The sequence below is a fragment of the Seriola aureovittata genome, chromosome 2, assembly GCF_021018895.1.
Source record: "Seriola aureovittata isolate HTS-2021-v1 ecotype China chromosome 2, ASM2101889v1, whole genome shotgun sequence".
Lineage (NCBI taxonomy): Eukaryota > Metazoa > Chordata > Actinopteri > Carangiformes > Carangidae > Seriola > Seriola aureovittata.
In genome coordinates this window covers 9675603-9695222 of record NC_079365.1, presented here as the reverse complement: position 1 = coordinate 9695222, position 19620 = coordinate 9675603, and the positions used below count along the sequence as shown (strand labels likewise).

The window sequence follows — 19620 nt, the reverse complement described above, 5'->3', positions numbered from 1 at the left end:
AAACTCTGCATTATGGTGCGCCTTGGTGACTCACCTGTTAGAGCATGTACCACATTGGCTTAGTCCCAACCATAGCTTTGATGCATGTCATCCCCTCTCTCTCTCCCTGACTTTTCTGTCTCTCTCTCACTTCACTATCTGAATAAAGGCAAAAATGCCCAAAAAATAACTTGGGAAAAAAAACAACAACTCTGCATTATATTCTGAATAAAGAAATTATTGTACTATATGTTTCACAGAGTAAAGAGCCAGAGTGAGATGCTGTAATATGTTGTTTATTGCCATCAGAAGCCTGTAACATGCTGCTGTACTGGCATGAAAAGAGGACGATGTGACAGCACTACTTTCCATCTGATCTGGCAAAATTTGGTGAGCATGGTTGAGACTTTCTGCCCTCTGTAACAAATACATATACAGTAAACAGTTTATGGTTGAACAGGTTTATATAAAAATTGTTAAATACAGTATTACTCTTATTGGTAGGTAAGGTAGGGAGTCTTATCATACAGTTTCACTGAAGGAATAAATGTTGTTTCATACCTGGTAGCAAGTCAAAGTTGCCCAACAGCAGTTTCTGAGGAGGCTCATCTCTCATGTTGGCCTGGAGCAGTATTTCAATGATTCTATCCTCAAGGGTAGCTGAAGTAAAGAGAAGGTGACAATGGGGGTGTTAAAATGTGGAAAATGTGTATTCAGGGCCAGGTCTATGAAGTCAAGAATAAATCAAGAATAATCTGTTCCACTCACCGAGGACATGTACAACGTTGTCCAAAGTGACGGTGACAGATGTTTGCATTATCTCAGCATAAAGGCTGGAGATGCCAGTCATCAGCTCGTCCAGCCTCTTCTGAACTACAGCGCACTGCTTCTCCAAGGAGTCAGCCACACAGCTATTCTTCTCCACCTCAGACTACAGCATAGAACGACACAGGAAAAGAAAGATAAGGCAGGATGATGTGGCTTAGAGGTCAGGCTCAGATTACAGCATTACAAATTTGAAATTAGACTGAGATACTTTCATATATGGCAGTATACTGTCAGTATATAGTTGCATAATCTCAGAAAGGTGGTATTTTTTATTTATGCCTTATTAGGCACTTATTATCAGGAAGTGTCAGAGGGTCAGATTGAAAATATGTATTGATTTAATGGTGATCAATTAAAAATCTTAAAATAAATTCTAGATGAATGATAGGAGACATTTTGGATATATAACTCAGACAATCTGAAGATAGCTGGACTCTGGGGCCCATGACAGCAACATTTACAGAGAGACAGATTGCATATCATCGCTGTTTGATAGGTTTGCACCTGAAAACATGTTGACTGCTTGTGAGCTACCTAACATTATACAATTATTATATGCTCTTATATTTCTGGTCAGCTACAGACATTAGCAAACACTCCAACAGAAAATAGACCAGGAATATTTACAGTATGTATGAAACTATCAAATGGCCTTTATAGCAGGCTATATTGTTTGTGTGCATAGGTCAGACAGTGAGACTCACCTCTAGCTCCTGAAACTCCCTCGCTCTCTGCTCTTCAAGTCGTTTGTTCTCTAGCTCAAGGAACAGAATGTCACTCTGAAGGACAAACACAAGCATATAAATAAAACTTACACCAGATTAAACTGTGTCAGTAAGCACGCTGACGGGATATGCACATGCCTTCCTCTTGTTTACGCATCTCTTCAATTTGTTCAATTTGTAGTGCTGCTCGTTGATGTAGTTGATGAGGGCGAAGTTCCTCTCTTCATTTCGAATAAAGATGCGTTCTATCTGACACAGGTCTCTCTCTCCGGTCATTTCCACCAGTGTATTGTAAGCCTGCAGGTACACATCCGACTTCTTACCTCCATTCTGATTTTGCAGCTGTTTCTCTGTACCAATGAAACAAGTCAGATTATGCCTGAAAAACATGAAATTCTGCTGTGGGTACAGTTAGACACCAAGCCTGTCGAAGGTTGGATTAAGATGCTTTCCTTTGGTGGGGAGGGTTTTTATGAGCATGATCATACCTCTCTTCATGGAGTCCTCATCCTCTTCTAAAAGAGCAATTTCCTGTAACTTTGTCTCCATGAAAGCCTGCAGTTTGGCATCATGGTGGATGACAGTCATCAGCTCCATTCTTCTCTTGATGAAGTCAAGTGTCTCCACCTCCATGGACTCCCTCATCTCCTGCATTCGGGTCTCTCCTTCTGACCTGTGCCATGTAACACGACACACATCAAATATCATGGCTCAGCCCTACCAATACATACGTTTTCCACATCCCCACAAACATGTGAATTTACCTCAAGTTGAAAGCGAGGGAGAGCTTCACCTCCAGTTTGTCCATGATGCTTTGCTGTGTAGCCAGATGTCTGTTTAACTTCTCCTCGATGTTCCACCCTGTGACTTTCTGCTGCTGCAGGTGAGCAATTTTTTTACGGTAATCTGCATTGCTGCACATCAGTTTATTGAATTTAACAGTGTCCTGTAGAAGACAAGCAAAGAATTTGATTAAATGATGAATTACAGGCAGTTCATTGTTTTGGGCATCTAAATTTGTGTAAAAATCAGGGTGGGTATTATAGCAAGTTCTTGTTGAGGGGCTTAGACAGTAGAAAAGGACATCAGTTTAAAATTAGGGATTGTAATTAAGGAATAGTTTAACTTTTTGAATGCTTATTTTCTCTTGATACAATTGTTACAACTCTTACATCTGTCTGATAAAGGCATAAAGACTAAAATCTATCTAACTCAGCAATAAAGTTTATGAGTGTGTTTCCCAAATTGACAAATTAATTCTTTAATAAAAATTCTTTAATTCTTTGATTCATGGGTTTTGAATGTAGCCAATACTGTATTATATATTATGGTGTGTAATAGGCTTAGCAAAGTCAAGGTTATGGGTTTGTAGTTTTATTATCATTAGTACCTGGTGGAGTTCGTTTTCTAAGATGCGAATGCGTCCCAAGTGGCGACGATGTTTCCCTTGGTGTTTGACGATGCCACCAGGGATTGCTAATTTCTCTTGAATCCTGCTGTCTGCCACAGCTATCTGGAGCCACTCAGGAAAGAAGACACAATACATACAATACACTCTGTGACACATTTTATTTGTTGCTGGCTGCCCATAGCACGATGGATTTAAAAATGAAACACTGACCATGAATTTAACAGCTAATTCTCATTTTTAAGGTGTTCAGATCCATATTGAGCAGTAGCAGAAAAACCGTAGCCATGTCATTACAGTCCCTTGAAATTTTTTGCACAGTGCAGCATTATAGTGATAGGACTACTCTACAAGTCCTAAACACTGTTCACACAATACTGCATGTGTAAAATATAGGCTACAACAATTGAAAGTCAACTCTTTAACTTCATTGTCATTTTTTCATTTCAAATCCAATTTGCTGAAATAAATGAGTAAATGAATGATAACAGAATGATTTGGTTGAATGCTAAAACCAGCTGCTGTATATCTAACCATACTGTATCTGATCAAATAGCTATCACACCAGTATGTAACTCTTTATAAAACATACTAGTGCACCACAACTTCTACTGTGTCTGCTGTTACTAGCAGCACTACTGCACATACTACTATAATACTCTCTATAACTGTGACTTCTGCTACATATATTGTAACAAATGCATATCATATTATATATAATAAAAATAAAATAAAATCCAAGAGAAATAATAATGCACTTAAACACTTAAAAAACGTTCTTCTAAGTGATACATGCAAACTAAACGCTTGTTTAATCTTTAGCTTATGTAGACCTTTGGATGAGTATATCTGTCTAGTAGTTCACCTCCCTATCCAGACAGACCAAATGATCCTTCAGCTGGCTGTTGAGCTGCCTATATCTGTCATTTTCCTCCTGGACATTGTTGTATTCCTCTTTAAAGATGTCTGTTGCCATGTTTTGTTTGAGGATATATCAAGATTCACAGGTCTTCTCCACTCTTGACTCAAAATAAAAGTAGTTTGTTATAATATTGTTTGTTTAATATTTCAAACATAAATATTCTAAACATTGTTTAGAATGTTTTTTGATCAACAGCGGACACTAGAATTCTGAACCAGGTGAGATACTGGTGCGCCTCAGGGTCTGTGTTTATTTAGTGTTGAGTGCCTTGACTATTAGTGCAGCAGATAAGCGTGTATATGGAAGGTATTGTGGATTTTATGACTAAAACATGAAAATAAAAGATCAAATGAAACATTCATTAACATTCAGTCAATGACACACACTGAAACTAAATCGAAAACTTAACTTTCACTGAAAAAAAACAGCATTGAAATAGAGATGGTGACACTTACTGAATCTGAATGTCTGAAAAAGTTTGTACATGAACACCTTAGAGTAGCCACTGAAGAAAATGGAAACTCAAATAAGCCTAATCATCATCCAAAATGATAAACCTACACAATCAAAATTTGTTTACATTTTAACGTCAAAATTAGCGTGCATAAGCAGGATTTTAAACGCAGTGTATCACTAACCACGGGACAACAGTGTCCCTAGGTGGATGAAGCAGGTGTGGTAAGTAATTGCAAATAGCCTCCTCCTCCTCCTCCTCCTCCACCACTGGGAGCTGTGTGCAGACCAGATGGTTGGTGGCAAACATGAGGGCTTGAACACGGGACCTCAACTTACACGACACAGTCATATCGCATAGCCAGTCTGAAACCTGTATCTTAGACTAAAACCGAAAACCTGAGTTGGGATGTGATGGATTTACATTGCAGAGAGGGGAACTTTTGCCTTGCATGAAATAATCTATACAAAAGGCAAGATGTAAAACGCATAGTGCACAAAAGTGAGAATTTTTTTCCTCAGGCAGTTTGATGTCGTCTGAGGAAGAAGATAAGCTTAAAACAAAGTCATCTCTAGTTACCTGTCGACACCCGATGAATGAAAATGCCTGGCAACACAGTCATCTTCTGGATTCCACTCATTTATTGTAACAGCTATTTGGAAAGGAACAGACAGATCTATATTATGCTATATTAGTATTGGATTAATGTATACGCACAGTCTCAGAATGCAACTGTACATAAACAGGAAATGACTGTCTGTAAAATCTTGTGCTCATTTATGTGTAAGATCACTCTTCTGCAGTCGAAAAGCAGCCTTAATCAGGGTAGCATGCTCACACTGAAGATGAGATGGCACAAAAAGAATAATGTGTGGTGAAGTATGAGGAGAATTCAGAAAGAGGTGCACAAAATAGGAAACAGGAAAGCCTTATAATACTGGGCCCTACAATGATGGTGCAATAAATACAATCCTGGTGAAGCTTAGTGTTCATATCAGTTTGAATGATTCAGGGGGGCCAGAGCTAGACAGGGCCCCTGGAACATGCAAGGGATTATGGTTATTTATTGTGTCAAAGCTGTTGTTCAGTTGAGCTCAGGGGGGCTCAAAATGTCTAGTAGTTCGTCTGTGTCCATCTTTATGTGAACAGCTGAGGGTGCACATTTTACCACTCCCTCACAAATCTTTCTCATTATTATATCTATTGCTTATAATATCGTCTTCAAACTTCTGTATTGTTGTAAAATTATATTTGCTGTTGCCACCCTCTGAAATGGGTCCATCCTAAATAGGTCAGGGGATTCCCAATCCTATTCTAGGCAAGTGATGCTCTCTGACACACAGGATGACATCGGATTTAGAATCAGCATCATGAAACTAAGCTAAAATAAGTCAGTGGGCTACCCTCCGTCACTTGTTAAATAGACCTCCTTTACCCCTTTGGGCATTTAATTTGGTTATTCATGCTAGCATAATTTTCTCTGGGAGCCAAAGTAGCATATCTCAAAATTTGTGAATGTTTTGCCCTGATTTGGGCTTCACAGGCAGACCTTCCCCTGCGTACATATCCCTCCTCCCTTGCGCCTCTCATAGATTATCATTACATTGAAGCCACAGAGGTAAGCATCCATTTTTTATGAAATATAAATTTAAAATAAATCTTGAAAAAATACAGAGGATTGTTTAACTGCACTTAAGCAGAGTTCAAATTAGGCCTAATGAGGAGAAGCAGCATGGCTCACTTCATTATTGTGTGAAATGAGTTGTGATGATTTTGCTTGGATGATCATAGTGCCATGAGTGTAGAAAGGTCCAGCTGTCTTGCAGATGCTACAAACCACGACTCCTACAACCACGCCCCACTCGCACCATGCCCAGTAACTTTAACTTTTAACTGTAACTTTATTTCAGACACATAGGTCCATATCAGTATGAAAATAAAATCTTAACTCCAACCGTAGTGCAGAGTGGCATGGTGACTGGTGGCCATGGTGGCTTTTTGAACTGAAAAAATAGACACAAAATTAATTAAGTGAATTTCCAGAGCTGCACAATGAAAAATTGGCCTCATATTAGACCAGACGAAAAAGATATACAATTTGGGAAATGGATTATTATTTTATCAAGACGGTTAGGAGAATCTGGCATTTATCTTTGAGGAAAATTAGCCCTGTGACTGTGAATTTATTGATAGCAAATGTGAAGCTCAAACTGATGTTAATTTAGCCGATTGTACTGGTGGGCCAATTGCATGAGAGCCTTAAAGACAAATAAGAGGGGGAAATCAACCCATAAGCAGCAGTGCATGGCTAGTGGCTGACAGCCGCAGCGTAGTATCTGAGTTTACTATATATGGGCAAAGCCAGGCTGTGCGAGAGCTGCACTTGCTTCCGTGTTTGTGTGATCGGGGAGTGCACAGCCGGGGGAGCTTCACTGTCTCCACTTTTTCATTCATTTGGAAGAGTAACGTTAAGCAAGAGACCAGCAGGGAAAATGCCGTATGAACTGAGTAAGTCTGCTTTGTTCTTAATTGCAGCGGCGGAGATGAATAGCAACCAAACTCTCATTTTGGGCGACACCTTTCAGCAGATTGAGCTAGTCATTCAGGTAGCCCGCAGCTAGCTAGCCTCGCCCATACATAGCTGCACAATGTTTGACACTTCATCTCGCAAATTAAAGGCACAATCTCGCAACGTCAATGATTAAACTAGATTTACTACGGGGAGTGTCTGGTACGCACGGTTTGCTGTGAAGATGCCCGGCTCGAAATGCAATCCTGTTACAGCGCTGTTCATTTAAGTTAGCGTTAGCTGGTTGAGCTAACGTCAGTCAGAGGAAATAGTTGCGCTCACATCGCTTTGTTATGACATGTCCAGACAGTCGGGAACCGCTGCTGGGGAAGTAGCGCCAGTGGATAGACAGTTTGTGGCTGCTGAACAAGCACGAAATAAAGGGTTTGGGCTGTAATTTTAATGTCGAGCTATTGGGGATCAGAGCTGGTTTTCATCAATAAGAAAACTGATTTTTTTTTTTTCTTCTTCCAATGCGGAAGCACAGTAAATGCACCAACGCTGTTACAGCTGTCTTGAAGGCATTAAGATTTAATGGTCTTTCCTAACGCTAAACAGAAGAAAGACGTTTTGTTGGTGAATTTATATATTTGTATTATTTTATGTACTCAAAGATAAGAATTGTAAGATTGATGTACACTTTCTTTCAGTTTTCTCTAAGATTAGATCCCCCAAAGTTTTGAGCCATAAAGTGATCAGTTAGAAAGGTGGAAAACAATTGGTCACATCTTCTTAGTAAAATGAGGAATAGTTTCAGGAAGTGAAGAGCTAAAAAAATATAATGCATCTATATCCTTATTGTTTTTTTCAAGCTTAAAAGACACCTCCTTTATATTAATGATATTCAGGTGGTTGTGATGTAATGGCCAAGCCCTCTGTGAACCTAATTTCTGTAGGAGCAATAAACTACCAATTGACACCACTATGACAGCTTTGCACTAAATTGGTCTGTTTTGACCAGTGCGGACAGACCTGGCAGTGTGCAAAGGCGAGCGATGTATCAGACACCATGTTCAGCAAATGAAGTCTTCAAAATGATCAATGAAGAACTGAACAATGCTGATAAACTCTGCATACGCTTATATTGTGTTTGAAACGGTAGTGGTTCAAGGTTATAGCCTAGGCTACACAAGTGACAGATTTTCAAGCGCTGTCCGCTCATGTTGCCTTATATAGATATACAGTGTGGTAATTTGTCTCACTTCCTTATTGAATAGTTCAGGTCAATACTTTTTTTTCTTCTTCATGTGCTCATTTGAGTTGTATTAACCTGAATGTTTCACATTATTTGTCATCTGTTTGTCAACACCTGTCATCTTTCCTTTGTTGTCTACTCTTTCAGAACATGTATTCGCCAGCCTCCCGCAGATGGAGAGGGGAGTTGCGAAAGTGATTGGTGGTGATCCCAAAGGCAACAACTTCCTGTATACCAATGGGAAGTGTGTCGTCATCAGGAACATTGAAGTAATTATGATTTTTTTTGTCATATTCAACAAATGTTGCTTATTCATACATTCATGTATTTTTTTTTTTTTTTTTTTCAACCTGGGTCTTGTTTTGGCCATTGCTCATGTTAGTCACAATGACATTTTACTCACCAATTGCAGTAAATTGTTTTGATTGAACTGAATTTGGTGAGCCAAATTTTAAAGATTAAGTCAACACCAACCTCAAAACTACAATTTCAATGATTCAACTGTTATTGCGCCTCTGATCACATCCAGCATCTATGTAAGGTGTGCTGTTGGTGCAAACAAAATGGCACATGCAACTTATGCCGACCTTAACTGATGACTTGTGCAGCAACTAATATCATGTGTAATAATATAATGGCAAGAGAGACTAATAAGACATGTATTTGTCACGAGTTCTCATGCCATTTTCAAATGGAAATAGTACGATTACTGTTCTGTCTGGAATGGTTTATAAATTACGTTTCAACTATTTCCATTTCAGTGGGTATAGAAGTCATCCTCAGCAAGCAACAAGAGTTACTACCTGCTGCTGCTTGATTGTTAGCTGATAGGGACCCACTGTCATACCTGCTGCCTCATCTGCCACCTGCACTCATTTAAAACTTTCCCCACCCCTTTTCCACTACATAACATGTGGCACAATGACATGGCCAAATGGCGCACAGCCTGTGTTGCGCCTGTAACCACACCTATAAGAGTCAGATCGGTGTGTATTGAACATGGACTACAAGGCTCTGTTGAGCTGAGATGCTTGTGCCCGTCTGTCTTTCCTGAATGAATCAGGAGTAAATGAGTAAAATGTTATCATAACCAAATATGAGCGATGGTCAAAACTCTGAAAGTAAGTCCTGAATTTTCCTTTTCTTTGTACTGATTTTGAAGGGAACCACCTATATACCATTTGCTGTGTTTTCCAGAACCCGGCTATCGCAGATATTTACACTGAACATGCCCATCCAGTTACTGTTGCCAAGTATGCCCCCAGTGGATTCTACATTGCATCTGGAGGTAAACAACCCTGACATGAACTCGTGTCAACAAACATGTGCCTTATGCATGTAGTTACCACAGTAATGTTCATACTATAATGAAACGATTGTATTTAAATCCTTAAGATGCATCTGGAAAGATCCGTATCTGGGACACCACCCAGAAGGAGCACCTGCTCAAGTACGAGTACACCCCTATTTCGGGGAAGATTAAGGACATTGCATGGACAGAGGACAGCAAGAGGATTGCGATTGTTGGTGATGGACGAGAGAAGTGAGTATCTGGAGTTTTTATAACTTGAAAAAAGGTTTATTCATCTCCAAGAAATGAAAGCAGTTAGCCTCATTTAACCCTGACCAGTATGACCCAGTCTCATGAGAGGCTCCTCCTCAGGCCGACGGTCACACTGATTATTAATGTGCATTGGGCACAAGTCCATTGTTTGCTTTAGGTATTTTCTGTTTTAACATACCAGAGTGGCTTATTTGGTGCTTTCTAGCATGTCACTAAGTTCTGTCCTTTTCCATCCTGGGAGATTTTTAGACTTGTTATTATATTCAGGTCTTTTAACTATTTTTATTCCTCTCTCAGATGTCACATAAACCCGGAACAACTGAATGTGTGTTCATCTTGTCCTGTAGGTTTGGGGCAGTGTTCCTGTGGGACTCTGGCTCCTCAGTGGGGGAGGTTTCCGGCCACTCCAAATTAATCAACAGTGTAGACATAAGGCAGAAACGCCCTTACCGCCTTGCCACTGCCAGCGATGACACCTCTGGTTCCTTCTACGAGGGGCCTCCCTTCAAGTTCAAGTTCACATTACGTGTGAGTTGAAGATTTTTTTTTTTTTTTTTTTTGTACCCAATGAATTTGATTAGGTTTTTTCAAAGGGTTATTTGTGTTTAAACAAAATAGGTGGAGCCAAGTTGATTTTGCTTGACCTGTCTTAAGAAAAGGTTTTCAGGCTCCACTGTTTAACCAGTGGAGTAAAAACCCAACAGACCAACAGAAGGCTAAATGTCATCTTCACCTTGCTGTCTTAGTATTACTAACAAAATATTGTCCTTCAGCAAATGCAGACATTGCAGTATGGTTAGGATTTTTTCTGTGACTTTGAACAAGCAATCTTATTTGTGATATCAGTTGGTCCTCCCAAGTCTGTCACACCCTGGTGGATTTGGACAGTGTTGCCTTGTTTGTCTGTTTCCATATTACATAACTCACTTCCCCCATAAATTCTTGGAGAATGTGTGAGCTGCATTCCTAAATCCAGGCATTCTCTATTATATATATTATACATTTTTAACAACCAAACCTTTACACTTTGTCCTCTACTTAAAGGTATCAGTGGTCTGGTTTTAGTATTAAGTCTGCAGTTATTTTTTTAGCATAGAATTCTGAATGTGTTTTGTAGTGCTGACCGAGGGTGTTATAGTTGCATGTAAACTGTGTCCTAGGGTAGAAATACTCATATGTTTGGCTTTCTTGTTTTTATATATATATAAAAATCATATTTTTAATTAAATCAGAGCTTCTGTTTATGTTTTCCGTTTTAAGAAAAGCAATTTTTGAAAAGTCAAGCACACTTGTTCCTCTGAAACCCATGCCCTGTTGTCTTGTTGCACATGAACTTTGGTGCTATTCTTGCAGTGTGTGTGCAGTGCATTTTTTTGTAAAATTGTTTGAGTTTTTATGTAAATAAACAGAAGTCCTGGTCAGCCCTGGTGGCATGAATTGAGGAAGAACTGTGAGTTTCTGTTTGTCATTAGGATGACAAAGAATGCAATGTGTTTTGATAACAGACTGAAAGTATGAGTTGTCGTGCCAAATATAAATATAAACTGTAATGTGCACAATCTTTCCTTATGAATAATTTTCCACAATTTTTCTTCCTCTCTGTCTCCCCGGTGATTACTAAAGGACCACAGCCAGTTTGTCAACTGTGTCCGTTTCTCTCCAGATGGAAGTCGGTTTGTGACAGCTGGAGCTGATGGCCAGGTAAGTGTTTGATTATCAGCTGTGGGTATGTTAACAAATTACATTTTTAAAGTAAGATTATCTTAATACAATAATGTAGGGATGTCTTATCCTGAAGAGGTAGTTTTATATAGACAAAATTCACAAAAACTGCAGTTGCATATCAAATAATGTTCCTCGCCTTCTTAATGAGTGTAATTTCCACAGATTTTCATCTATGATGGAACAAATGGCGAGCGTGTCTGCTCACTGGGTGGAGAGAAGGCTCACAAAGGAGGAATCTATGCTGTAAGTGGGTTATTTATGTAAAAAGTGTAACACTGTGTGTGTGTGTGTGTGTGTGTGAGTGTAACTCTGTGTGTGTGTATACCCAAAGATAGACTTGCAAGTCTTTCTTTTCATGAGCAAATCATTGCGGCAGTGTTTTACCTCTTTGGTATTCTTTGGCCCAATAACTTTAATGTTAACTGCATGTGTTTCAGGAGAGCTAACTAAAAGAGAGTTGACATGCAGCCTGCCAAAAGTGTGTGGATACAGAAAGGGCTTCTTTCCATAGTCAAATTAGGTATTATGTTCTCTGAAACCCTCCATCTGTCGTCAAGTTACTGATTTGATTTCCACATAGCACTGGTGTTTCTGCTGAGTGAACATTCATAAGGCACTTTAAGTCTTTACTCACAAAATTTGCAACTTTGGTTACATGCATTTTAATATCATAACATTTTTTTTTTTCAATCGCCGCTGCTTTAGGTCAGTTGGAGTCCTGACAGCTCCCAACTGATCTCTGCCTCGGGGGACAAGACCGTGAAGCTCTGGGACGTTGGTGCAGGTACGGCTGTCACCACCTTCAACATGGGCACTGATGTGTCCGACCAGCAGCTGGGCTGCCTGTGGCAGAATGACCACCTCCTCAGTATCTCCTTGTCAGGATACATCAACTACCTGGACAAGAACAACCCCGACCGGCCCATACGCACAATCAAGGTGAGATGGTTTAAAGATGCTATTTCTGGATATTATCAGTAGTCCTCCTTGATAAAGATAAAACCTTGTGCTAAAGTTGACTAGGATGGGAAAGGAGCTGGTTTTAATTTTTTAATTTGCTGAAACACTGTCGCAATAAAAGCGTGTTTGTATTGAAGATATGTAACCAGACATTAGTTACCATGTATTGGCATTTGTGATTTTTTGTAAATCAGCATCTCCAAATGAATATGAATAGGTTTGTAACTGTTCTCAAATGCGCATATTTATGCTGTGATTTGTAAATGTGTGGTAGGTAAGTTGTATTTCATACAACAAGGTGTCCATAACCATGAAAACACATTTAAATGAATTTCCTGCTGTTTTGTTGCCAGGAGTGCTCTCTTTTGCATAAAGCTCTTAGTTTTTTGTCTGTGAGCTATTTTCAATGGAATTTTGAAAACAGCTCTGACCTCTGGAGATAAAGCAACCTTTCACTAGAGCACACACCAGAGGCTTCTGTTGAAAATCACATCAGTATTCTTCTTTCAGCTGCAGTCCCTCAAAACTTTAGTATGTACTGGGCTGACCGAGCCACTAGACTAGTTTTTATGCATTTAATTATATTATATGTCACAGAAGGCAATAAGGCAGAAAATGCCACTCCCTCTATATCAGGTTATCACAAAAGCATCCAAGATTAATATGCTGCCAAAGTGAAAAGGGTAAGGGGGTTAATATTGTATAAAGCTTTGTGTCCTCACATGTATATATCTAAAAACATGTACTTGTTCATCCTACAGGGTCACACCAAATCCATCCAGTGTCTGACAGTTCACAAAAATGATGGCCGATCATACATCTACTCGGGGAGTCACGACGGCCACATAAATATCCTTTAAGTGATTGAGTAGTGCCATTAATGACTGTAAGTGTGTCATTTATACTGAATGTGCATTTAGATGTGATTCTTATATTCTTTTTTTTTTTTTTTTTTTTATTATTGTGGATCACACAGTCCACTGCCATGAGTCCTACCAGACTGTGATAATTGCTTGTCATTTCAGTAGTGCATTTGTCCGTCCAGTTCGACAGAAATATCCAGAATGTTTGTTTGTTTGTTTATTTATTTATTTTTAATACAGCTGACGACATACAAAACACCTGAAACACTGAAATCTTTAGTCCTCAAGAAGCCTGCCTCTGTACGCACTGCCATGGCAACCACATAATACCCCAGGCTGCTAACAAGATATATTTGGCTATTGGACAGGCTCATTTTGTATAACTTGCTCACCAAATTCCAAAAAATGTTCAAAAATGGCATTTTTATCCATTTGTATATACAGTTTCATCACAATTGCATTGCTGGTAGGAGATTGCTGAAGCAGAATGGAAAGGTCTGCAGGACTGAGGGTAGCACCAGGGTTTAACCCCTCACTTTTAGTCAGACCTAAAAGTGAGGGTATTCCATTGTTGGCAGTTAAACACAGGCAATTTAACTTTACTTAAAAGCACTTTGTGAAATGGAAGGTCAACTGAATTCTCTGAACTAGTGTGTTTTGATTGGTAAGTGCAATAAATTTAAGAGATGAAGTATAGTTTGGAAAATTGTTCTAAAATTGTTAAAGCAGTTTGGAATTTGAGCTTTTTAAGTGTAGACTGAACATATATGCTTTTGAAAATAGACCGGGATAGTATTTTAAGAAATAATTGAAGCCTGATGGAAAGCTGAGACCAACAGAATTCTATTTTATTGAAAGTTAATGTGTGGTAATATCAAGGGTACATGTAGAGAGCTTCATCCTTGCAGTGATATTTCTAAACACGACTAAACTATCAGTATTAAGCAAATTTTAGATGGCTGTAGTATTTGTGGAGTTATGCAGTCAACATTAGTTTTTAAGAGAGTTTAAGAATTGCTCTGTGGTGCGGTCAGTACCGCAGAGTTGAAGTCCAACAGTCGCCCGTGGCGATATCTTACAATGGCTCCATTCCATTACCGTCCTGCTACACTAAATATCGAGCATAACTTTTGACCTTAACATTTCCCTCACATTACTGGGATTCAGAAACTGGGGAGAACGACTGCTTCTCAGGAAAGGGCCACAGCAACCAGGTGAGCAAGATGGTGACCGATGAAGCCAACGAGCTGGTGACATGCAGCATGGATGATACGCTGCGTTACACCAACGTCAACAAGAAGGAGTACAGGTGGGGTTTTCATTTATGTTGCTGTACTGATAACTACTATGAGATGAACTTAGTGGGGAATATAATGGAGTTGTGCATTTTGTCTGATAATGATGATGGAGGTCAATCTGGGTAAAGCAGTTGTCTGGTAGAGAGGAGATTAAGTGAAGTAGAGCTTTGTTTTGACGGTTGATAATGGGTGGATGTGCCTATGCTTAATGATGTGTCACACAGAAAGTCAGTAATAGTTTTCCTTGATGTTATTTGTGTTTTGTAGTTACTGCATAAACACTTTTTTAAAAATGTAGTAATTTTCGTATGTGTAAAACATGTATTTATACACATTTTCACAGTAATAAGAACTACTTTTTGTCCTGCATAAAAGTGAATGTTTTACTATAACATGGATGGAAAATGGCAATTACAAAATAAAGTTAAAAAAATTAATTCATAAAATTTACATTTATACTATACTATATAAACTACATGCAAGATTACTTTGGGGGTGTATGTGTCATTGGAATTTCTGTCTTTCATTTTGCTTTACCTGACGGACTAAAGTAATTATTCCAAAATCAGTCCACTTCTAAATGTTGCTAAATGCTTAATTATCACATAAATAACCTAATTGGTGGTTCTCAGTGCCTCTGATCTGGTGAAGATGGATTTCCAGCCCAAAAGCGTGTCAGTTGCACCAGGAGGGCTGTCACTGGCTGTCTGCATTGGGCAGGTAATGTCTTTGTGTTGGTCAGCATCGGTTAGCCTAATCAGGTGTTTCACTTGAACACATTTGCGCATTTGCATTCACAAGATAAAGTCATCCAAAATTTATGTCTTAGTAATTGCTGTATCTTTTCGGATGACGTCATTCTTCCTCTTGCTTTTCTTAGGTTGTCTTGCTGAAGGATAAGAAGAAAGTCTTCACACTGGACAATCTCGGCTATGAAGCAGAGGTGGGAGTTGTCCACCCTGGTGGCACCACAGCTGCTGTGGGGGGAACAGTAAGTGCAACATACATTATCTTCCCAAACATGAGCTCAGTTTCAGAAAATGCTTTTTGAGTTTATTGGGGGAAAAAATACCATCAGCATGTCTTGTGGTGTAATCATGATCACTTTAAGTGACCATTACAGGAAACAGTACGGCACACTCTTCATCACACCCCTTTCCCTTTTTTTTTTTTTTCCTCAGGATGGGAAAATCCGTCTGTACTCAATTCAGGGCAACACTCTGAAGGACGAGGGTCAAACAATTGAGGTTAAAGGTCCGATCACAGACATGGCCTACTCTAATGATGGAGCCTATCTGGCTGTCATTGATGAGAAGAAAGTGGCCACGGTCTTTACTGTGGCAGACGGCTACTCGGTAAACATTCGTCTGCCCGACATATATCCTGTTTGGGATTATTTAAGTTTAGTGTATTGTCATTGTCTCTTCTCTTCTTTCACTCATTTTTCCCCCCCCCAGGTCAAAAGTGAGTTTTACGGACACCATGCCAAACCAGTGACCTTGGCCTGGTCACCTGATAACGAGCACTTTGCGACTGGTGGGATGGACATGATGGTTTATGTCTGGACGGTGAGCGATTCAGACCAGAGGCTCAAAATCCCAGGTAAGCCATACAAGTGCACCTGTACATATACTCATGCAAACTGTGACCTCACAAAACACGATCTGGACAAACATGCATGAAAACTGCAACTGGAGTGGTTGGCAGAGGCATACGACCACGAGGCTGTAATTCTAGTATTTTTTTGCTGAAGTGAGTCAAAAATTATTTCAACTGTGATTTGATTTCAAACACGACCAAATTGACTTCAGTGACAAATACATTGCGTTTCCTGTGGCTGCTTTACAATAAAGGCCACCCAGTATTTCGCCAGTTTAATGCTTTTAATGTGAGGCAGCAGTAGTGGGTTTATATGACTATAGGAGAGTGAGCTGAAAACAGTAGGCTGACATTGTGCATTTGAATCCAGTGCAGGAATATAGAGGTAATCACAGAATTTAAATGCATCAAATGGCTATTGCATAAAAATACTATGTAGTATCCAAAAACCTGGGTTTAATTATAATTCATTATGTATTGATTGTTAAACTGAACTCCACTGCAAATGTCTGTACACTTTCCTCTGTTAAGACTTGTTCTTTGTGTTAAGACATTGTTCTGTAATGCTTTGATGTCTGCAGACTCTCACCGGTTGCACCATGTTAGTGGCCTGGCCTGGGTAGATGAGCACACTCTAGTCACCGCCTCCCACGATGCCAGCATCAAGCAGTGGACAATTAAATACTGAGCTGAACAAACATCCACATCTCCAGGGACAAGGACTACTGTAGACTTCAATCCTTTTTTTTTTTTTTTTTCTTTTTTTTTTTTTTTTTTTCTTTTTTTTAATTGTTTTCATTATCTGAACGGTGTTCTATGCTGTCTGTAAACATCTGAATTGTAAATGGTTATGGATGAGAGAGGCTCCCATAAAAGTTATCCAAGATAATGTATTTGATGCGAATAACCTCCACTTACACCGAGATGAAATATACAATGTAACCATGAGTGCTTTTCCATCTCTTTGAGCGTTATGGACCCAGAAAAATATTTGTAAGCTCAACATTCCATAGGTCATAGCCTTCACTCAGTTTCAACTGAAATACTTGTCTGTGGTTGGGCTCAATACATCTTTACTTAATGGATGAACCAAAAGCAAGTTGTTTGTTTAAATCAACAAAATCCTGTTTGAAAGAAATGAAACCTTTTGGTTACATTCCTGAAATGAGACGTAACTGGTCCTAACTGCAATTGCCTGTCACTTTTTACTTTCAAGGTTTTAAGGGGGGTGGGTGTTGTTGCTTTTTGCTTTGTCTTAGGTTTAATTCTTTTTGTGATTCATAACTCTTCTTGTTGGACTGGGGAGCAATAATAGGAAGTGAAAGAACAAATTATGTAAACAATCAAAATGCTGTCTGTTCAGTTGAAGGTCCTGTGTTGTTGCTGTGTCTTTGTTTGGGCCCACTATGCTTGTCTCACTTACTTTTTTTTTTCATATCTTTTATGCATCTGCTTCCAAAGTGGAAGTGATTCATTAATAATAACAATGATTATAATAAAAAAAACACTTTTTATGCATTTTCTGTTTCATGCAGATTTGCACTTATTCTACTTGTCGAACACATTTATGTGCAGATTGTCCAGGTTGATACTTCCATCACAATTTCATGGTATTCAGGAACACATTGAACTGTGGGTGTTAACTAGTAGGGGCCCCTCTACTGGGGTTCAAAGACTGAGAGGAGGAAATGAAAACTCCTCTTTAATGGGCACTGAGTCACAGGATTTCCCTGTGACTCAGAAAGTTGGCCATTATGTAATTGTAACTGGTCCCTGGATTGAACATTGGACATTGTCACTTCAATATCTTGTCTGTCTCCCTTTATTGTATCTGTTTAATAAAGGAAAAATTAAAAGAAAAGTATCTTTTAAAATAGAAATACTTAAGGTTCTGGTGCTCTACTGTTCTCCCCCAGAAGAAGCATTTGTTACGAGTTACATGCATTGATGTACCTGTTCAAAGGGAAACAAATAATTAACTGACGTTTATAGTTTTTGTCATATTAATGTTTAATCCAGTGAAAACACAAGTGAATGCTGATGACTCCAAAGCATTAAGTAATCATTAAAATCATTTTATTGATGAGATTTAATTTGCAGTGGTATAAAAATGCCACATACTAGTTTACGGCTTTGTCTTACATTCATATATGTATCTATACACACACACACATACACACACACATAGTTTTCTCCAAATGTGGCATAATCCAATCCAAATCAAGTCTTCTACATGCACCTTAACAATTTGACAACCATGTACGTCCACAAATAGTATTTGTTTGTATTTTTTTGACTTGAGGATCCATTCACTGCAGTTTACGGCAATTTATAGATGAGGTGTAGTAAATGTGGCAAGGTGAAACTATATTATACAAAAATTTTAGATGCATGACTTTGATGATATATCACATGAAAGTGGTAAGAAACTGTCTACAATTAATATTATAGTATAATTACCTAAATCTGCAGTGAATATTTAATTGTTTTAATTAATCTTTAATTGTTTGGCATTACCAGAAGTATGCACTCTACTGACTGCCAATGTAGTTAATTTCTGATTCTGTTAAATCTTTTGAATACACAAGGTATTACAGCACAATAGTGTTAAGCAAACAAAGGTACTGAAAATTATTCCAGGTGTCATTGTGGATTTGATGGTTTTCTCACAGGCTTTGGTTGTTGCTCACATATTATTAAGTCTCCAGGGCTTTGAAGGTTTTCTCTCAAAGAAGTAATTTAGTTAAGAGCTCAAAAGATGAAGCAAAACCTTACATTTTCTTGCTTGCTACAATTACTGGAGTAGAAAATGTTGTGTCAACACCTGATTTTGTGTGTAGCGTTGTGGCAGCTACAGTTTGATTGTGTCCGCCACTCCCCGTGATTACTGTATGCAGTTAATGTTTTCTCAGGTTTGGATTAGTAGTCACAGTGGCCAGCAGAACAGAACATTTACTGGAGTCTTTCTTGAAGATGTTCAACTGTATGACAGCCTAGCACAGCAGCATAATAGCCACACAGTCACACATCTCGAACTCACAGAAAGACTATTATTAAATCTTCACCCATATGACCAATAGAGAAGCAAACAGGGACAGAGAATGTAAATTTACAGGAATGTTTTTTCACTCATCACATTATCCAGAGAATGCTCTCTGTTCGTTCAGCCTTGACCCTATGTGTGTGAGAAACCCTGTGATTTGGTGGGCTGAGCTCTGAGCGGGTACCCACCCATGGCCATGCGAACAACACCTTGTCATCATCTGTTCTGAATGCTGTTGCTCCACTATAGGTTAAGAAGAACTGGGCTGACAGAATGTCCCCATGGTTAAACAGTAACAGTGTAAATGAGATCAAAACATTCTGTCAGGCAGTTGACAGAAAATGGAGAAAACTAGACTCACAGTTCACTGTAATATATACAAAGAAGCCATGACTGTCTGCAACAAAGCAGTACGTCTGACAAGAAAGGATTACTTTTCCACCATTACTACATAGAATGCTGGAAACTATTTATATATTATATTATGT

The 19620-nt window shown here is 38.9% G+C and overlaps 2 protein-coding genes across 2 annotated transcripts; one reads left to right on the top strand and one right to left on the bottom strand.

Annotated features, from left to right (window-relative positions):
* Positions 1-269: 269 nt before the first annotated feature.
* On the bottom strand, positions 270-3947 carry LOC130186221 (outer dynein arm-docking complex subunit 1-like). The gene is made up of 9 exons (XM_056403110.1): positions 3806-3947; positions 2923-3045; positions 2297-2478; positions 2021-2205; positions 1671-1882; positions 1512-1586; positions 748-910; positions 541-639; positions 270-396 (listed from the first exon to the last, which is right to left on the bottom strand). The coding sequence occupies exons 1-9, from the start codon at positions 3914-3916 to the stop codon at positions 341-343; spliced, it is 1206 nt and encodes a 401-aa protein (XP_056259085.1). The 5' UTR covers positions 3917-3947; the 3' UTR covers positions 270-340.
* A 2736-nt stretch (positions 3948-6683) lies between these two features.
* Positions 6684-17962, top strand: wdr1 (WD repeat domain 1). The gene is made up of 15 exons (XM_056405029.1): positions 6684-6824; positions 8228-8349; positions 9278-9368; positions 9476-9623; positions 9992-10172; positions 11268-11345; positions 11532-11612; positions 12075-12308; positions 13091-13180; positions 14347-14501; positions 15123-15210; positions 15371-15481; positions 15672-15845; positions 15948-16092; positions 16671-17962. The coding sequence occupies exons 1-15, from the start codon at positions 6809-6811 to the stop codon at positions 16775-16777; spliced, it is 1821 nt and encodes a 606-aa protein (XP_056261004.1). The 5' UTR covers positions 6684-6808; the 3' UTR covers positions 16778-17962.
* Positions 17963-19620: the final 1658 nt, after the last annotated feature.

Coding starts and splice junctions, on each gene's coding strand:
- wdr1 (XM_056405029.1), top strand. Junction 11,613..12,074: donor ACAAAGGAGGAATCTATGCT/GTAAGTGGGTTA, acceptor CCGCTGCTTTAG/GTCAGTTGGAGTCCTGACAG. Junction 14,502..15,122: donor GTCAACAAGAAGGAGTACAG/GTGGGGTTTTCA, acceptor GGTGGTTCTCAG/TGCCTCTGATCTGGTGAAGA.
- LOC130186221 (XM_056403110.1), bottom strand. CDS start 3,916: ATGGCAACAGACATCTTTAAAGAGGAATACAACAATGTCCAGGAGGAA. Junction 1,587..1,670: donor GATGCGTAAACAAGAGGAAG/GCATGTGCATAT, acceptor TTTGTCCTTCAG/AGTGACATTCTGTTCCTTGA. Junction 640..747: donor CAACGTTGTACATGTCCTCG/GTGAGTGGAACA, acceptor TCTTTACTTCAG/CTACCCTTGAGGATAGAATC.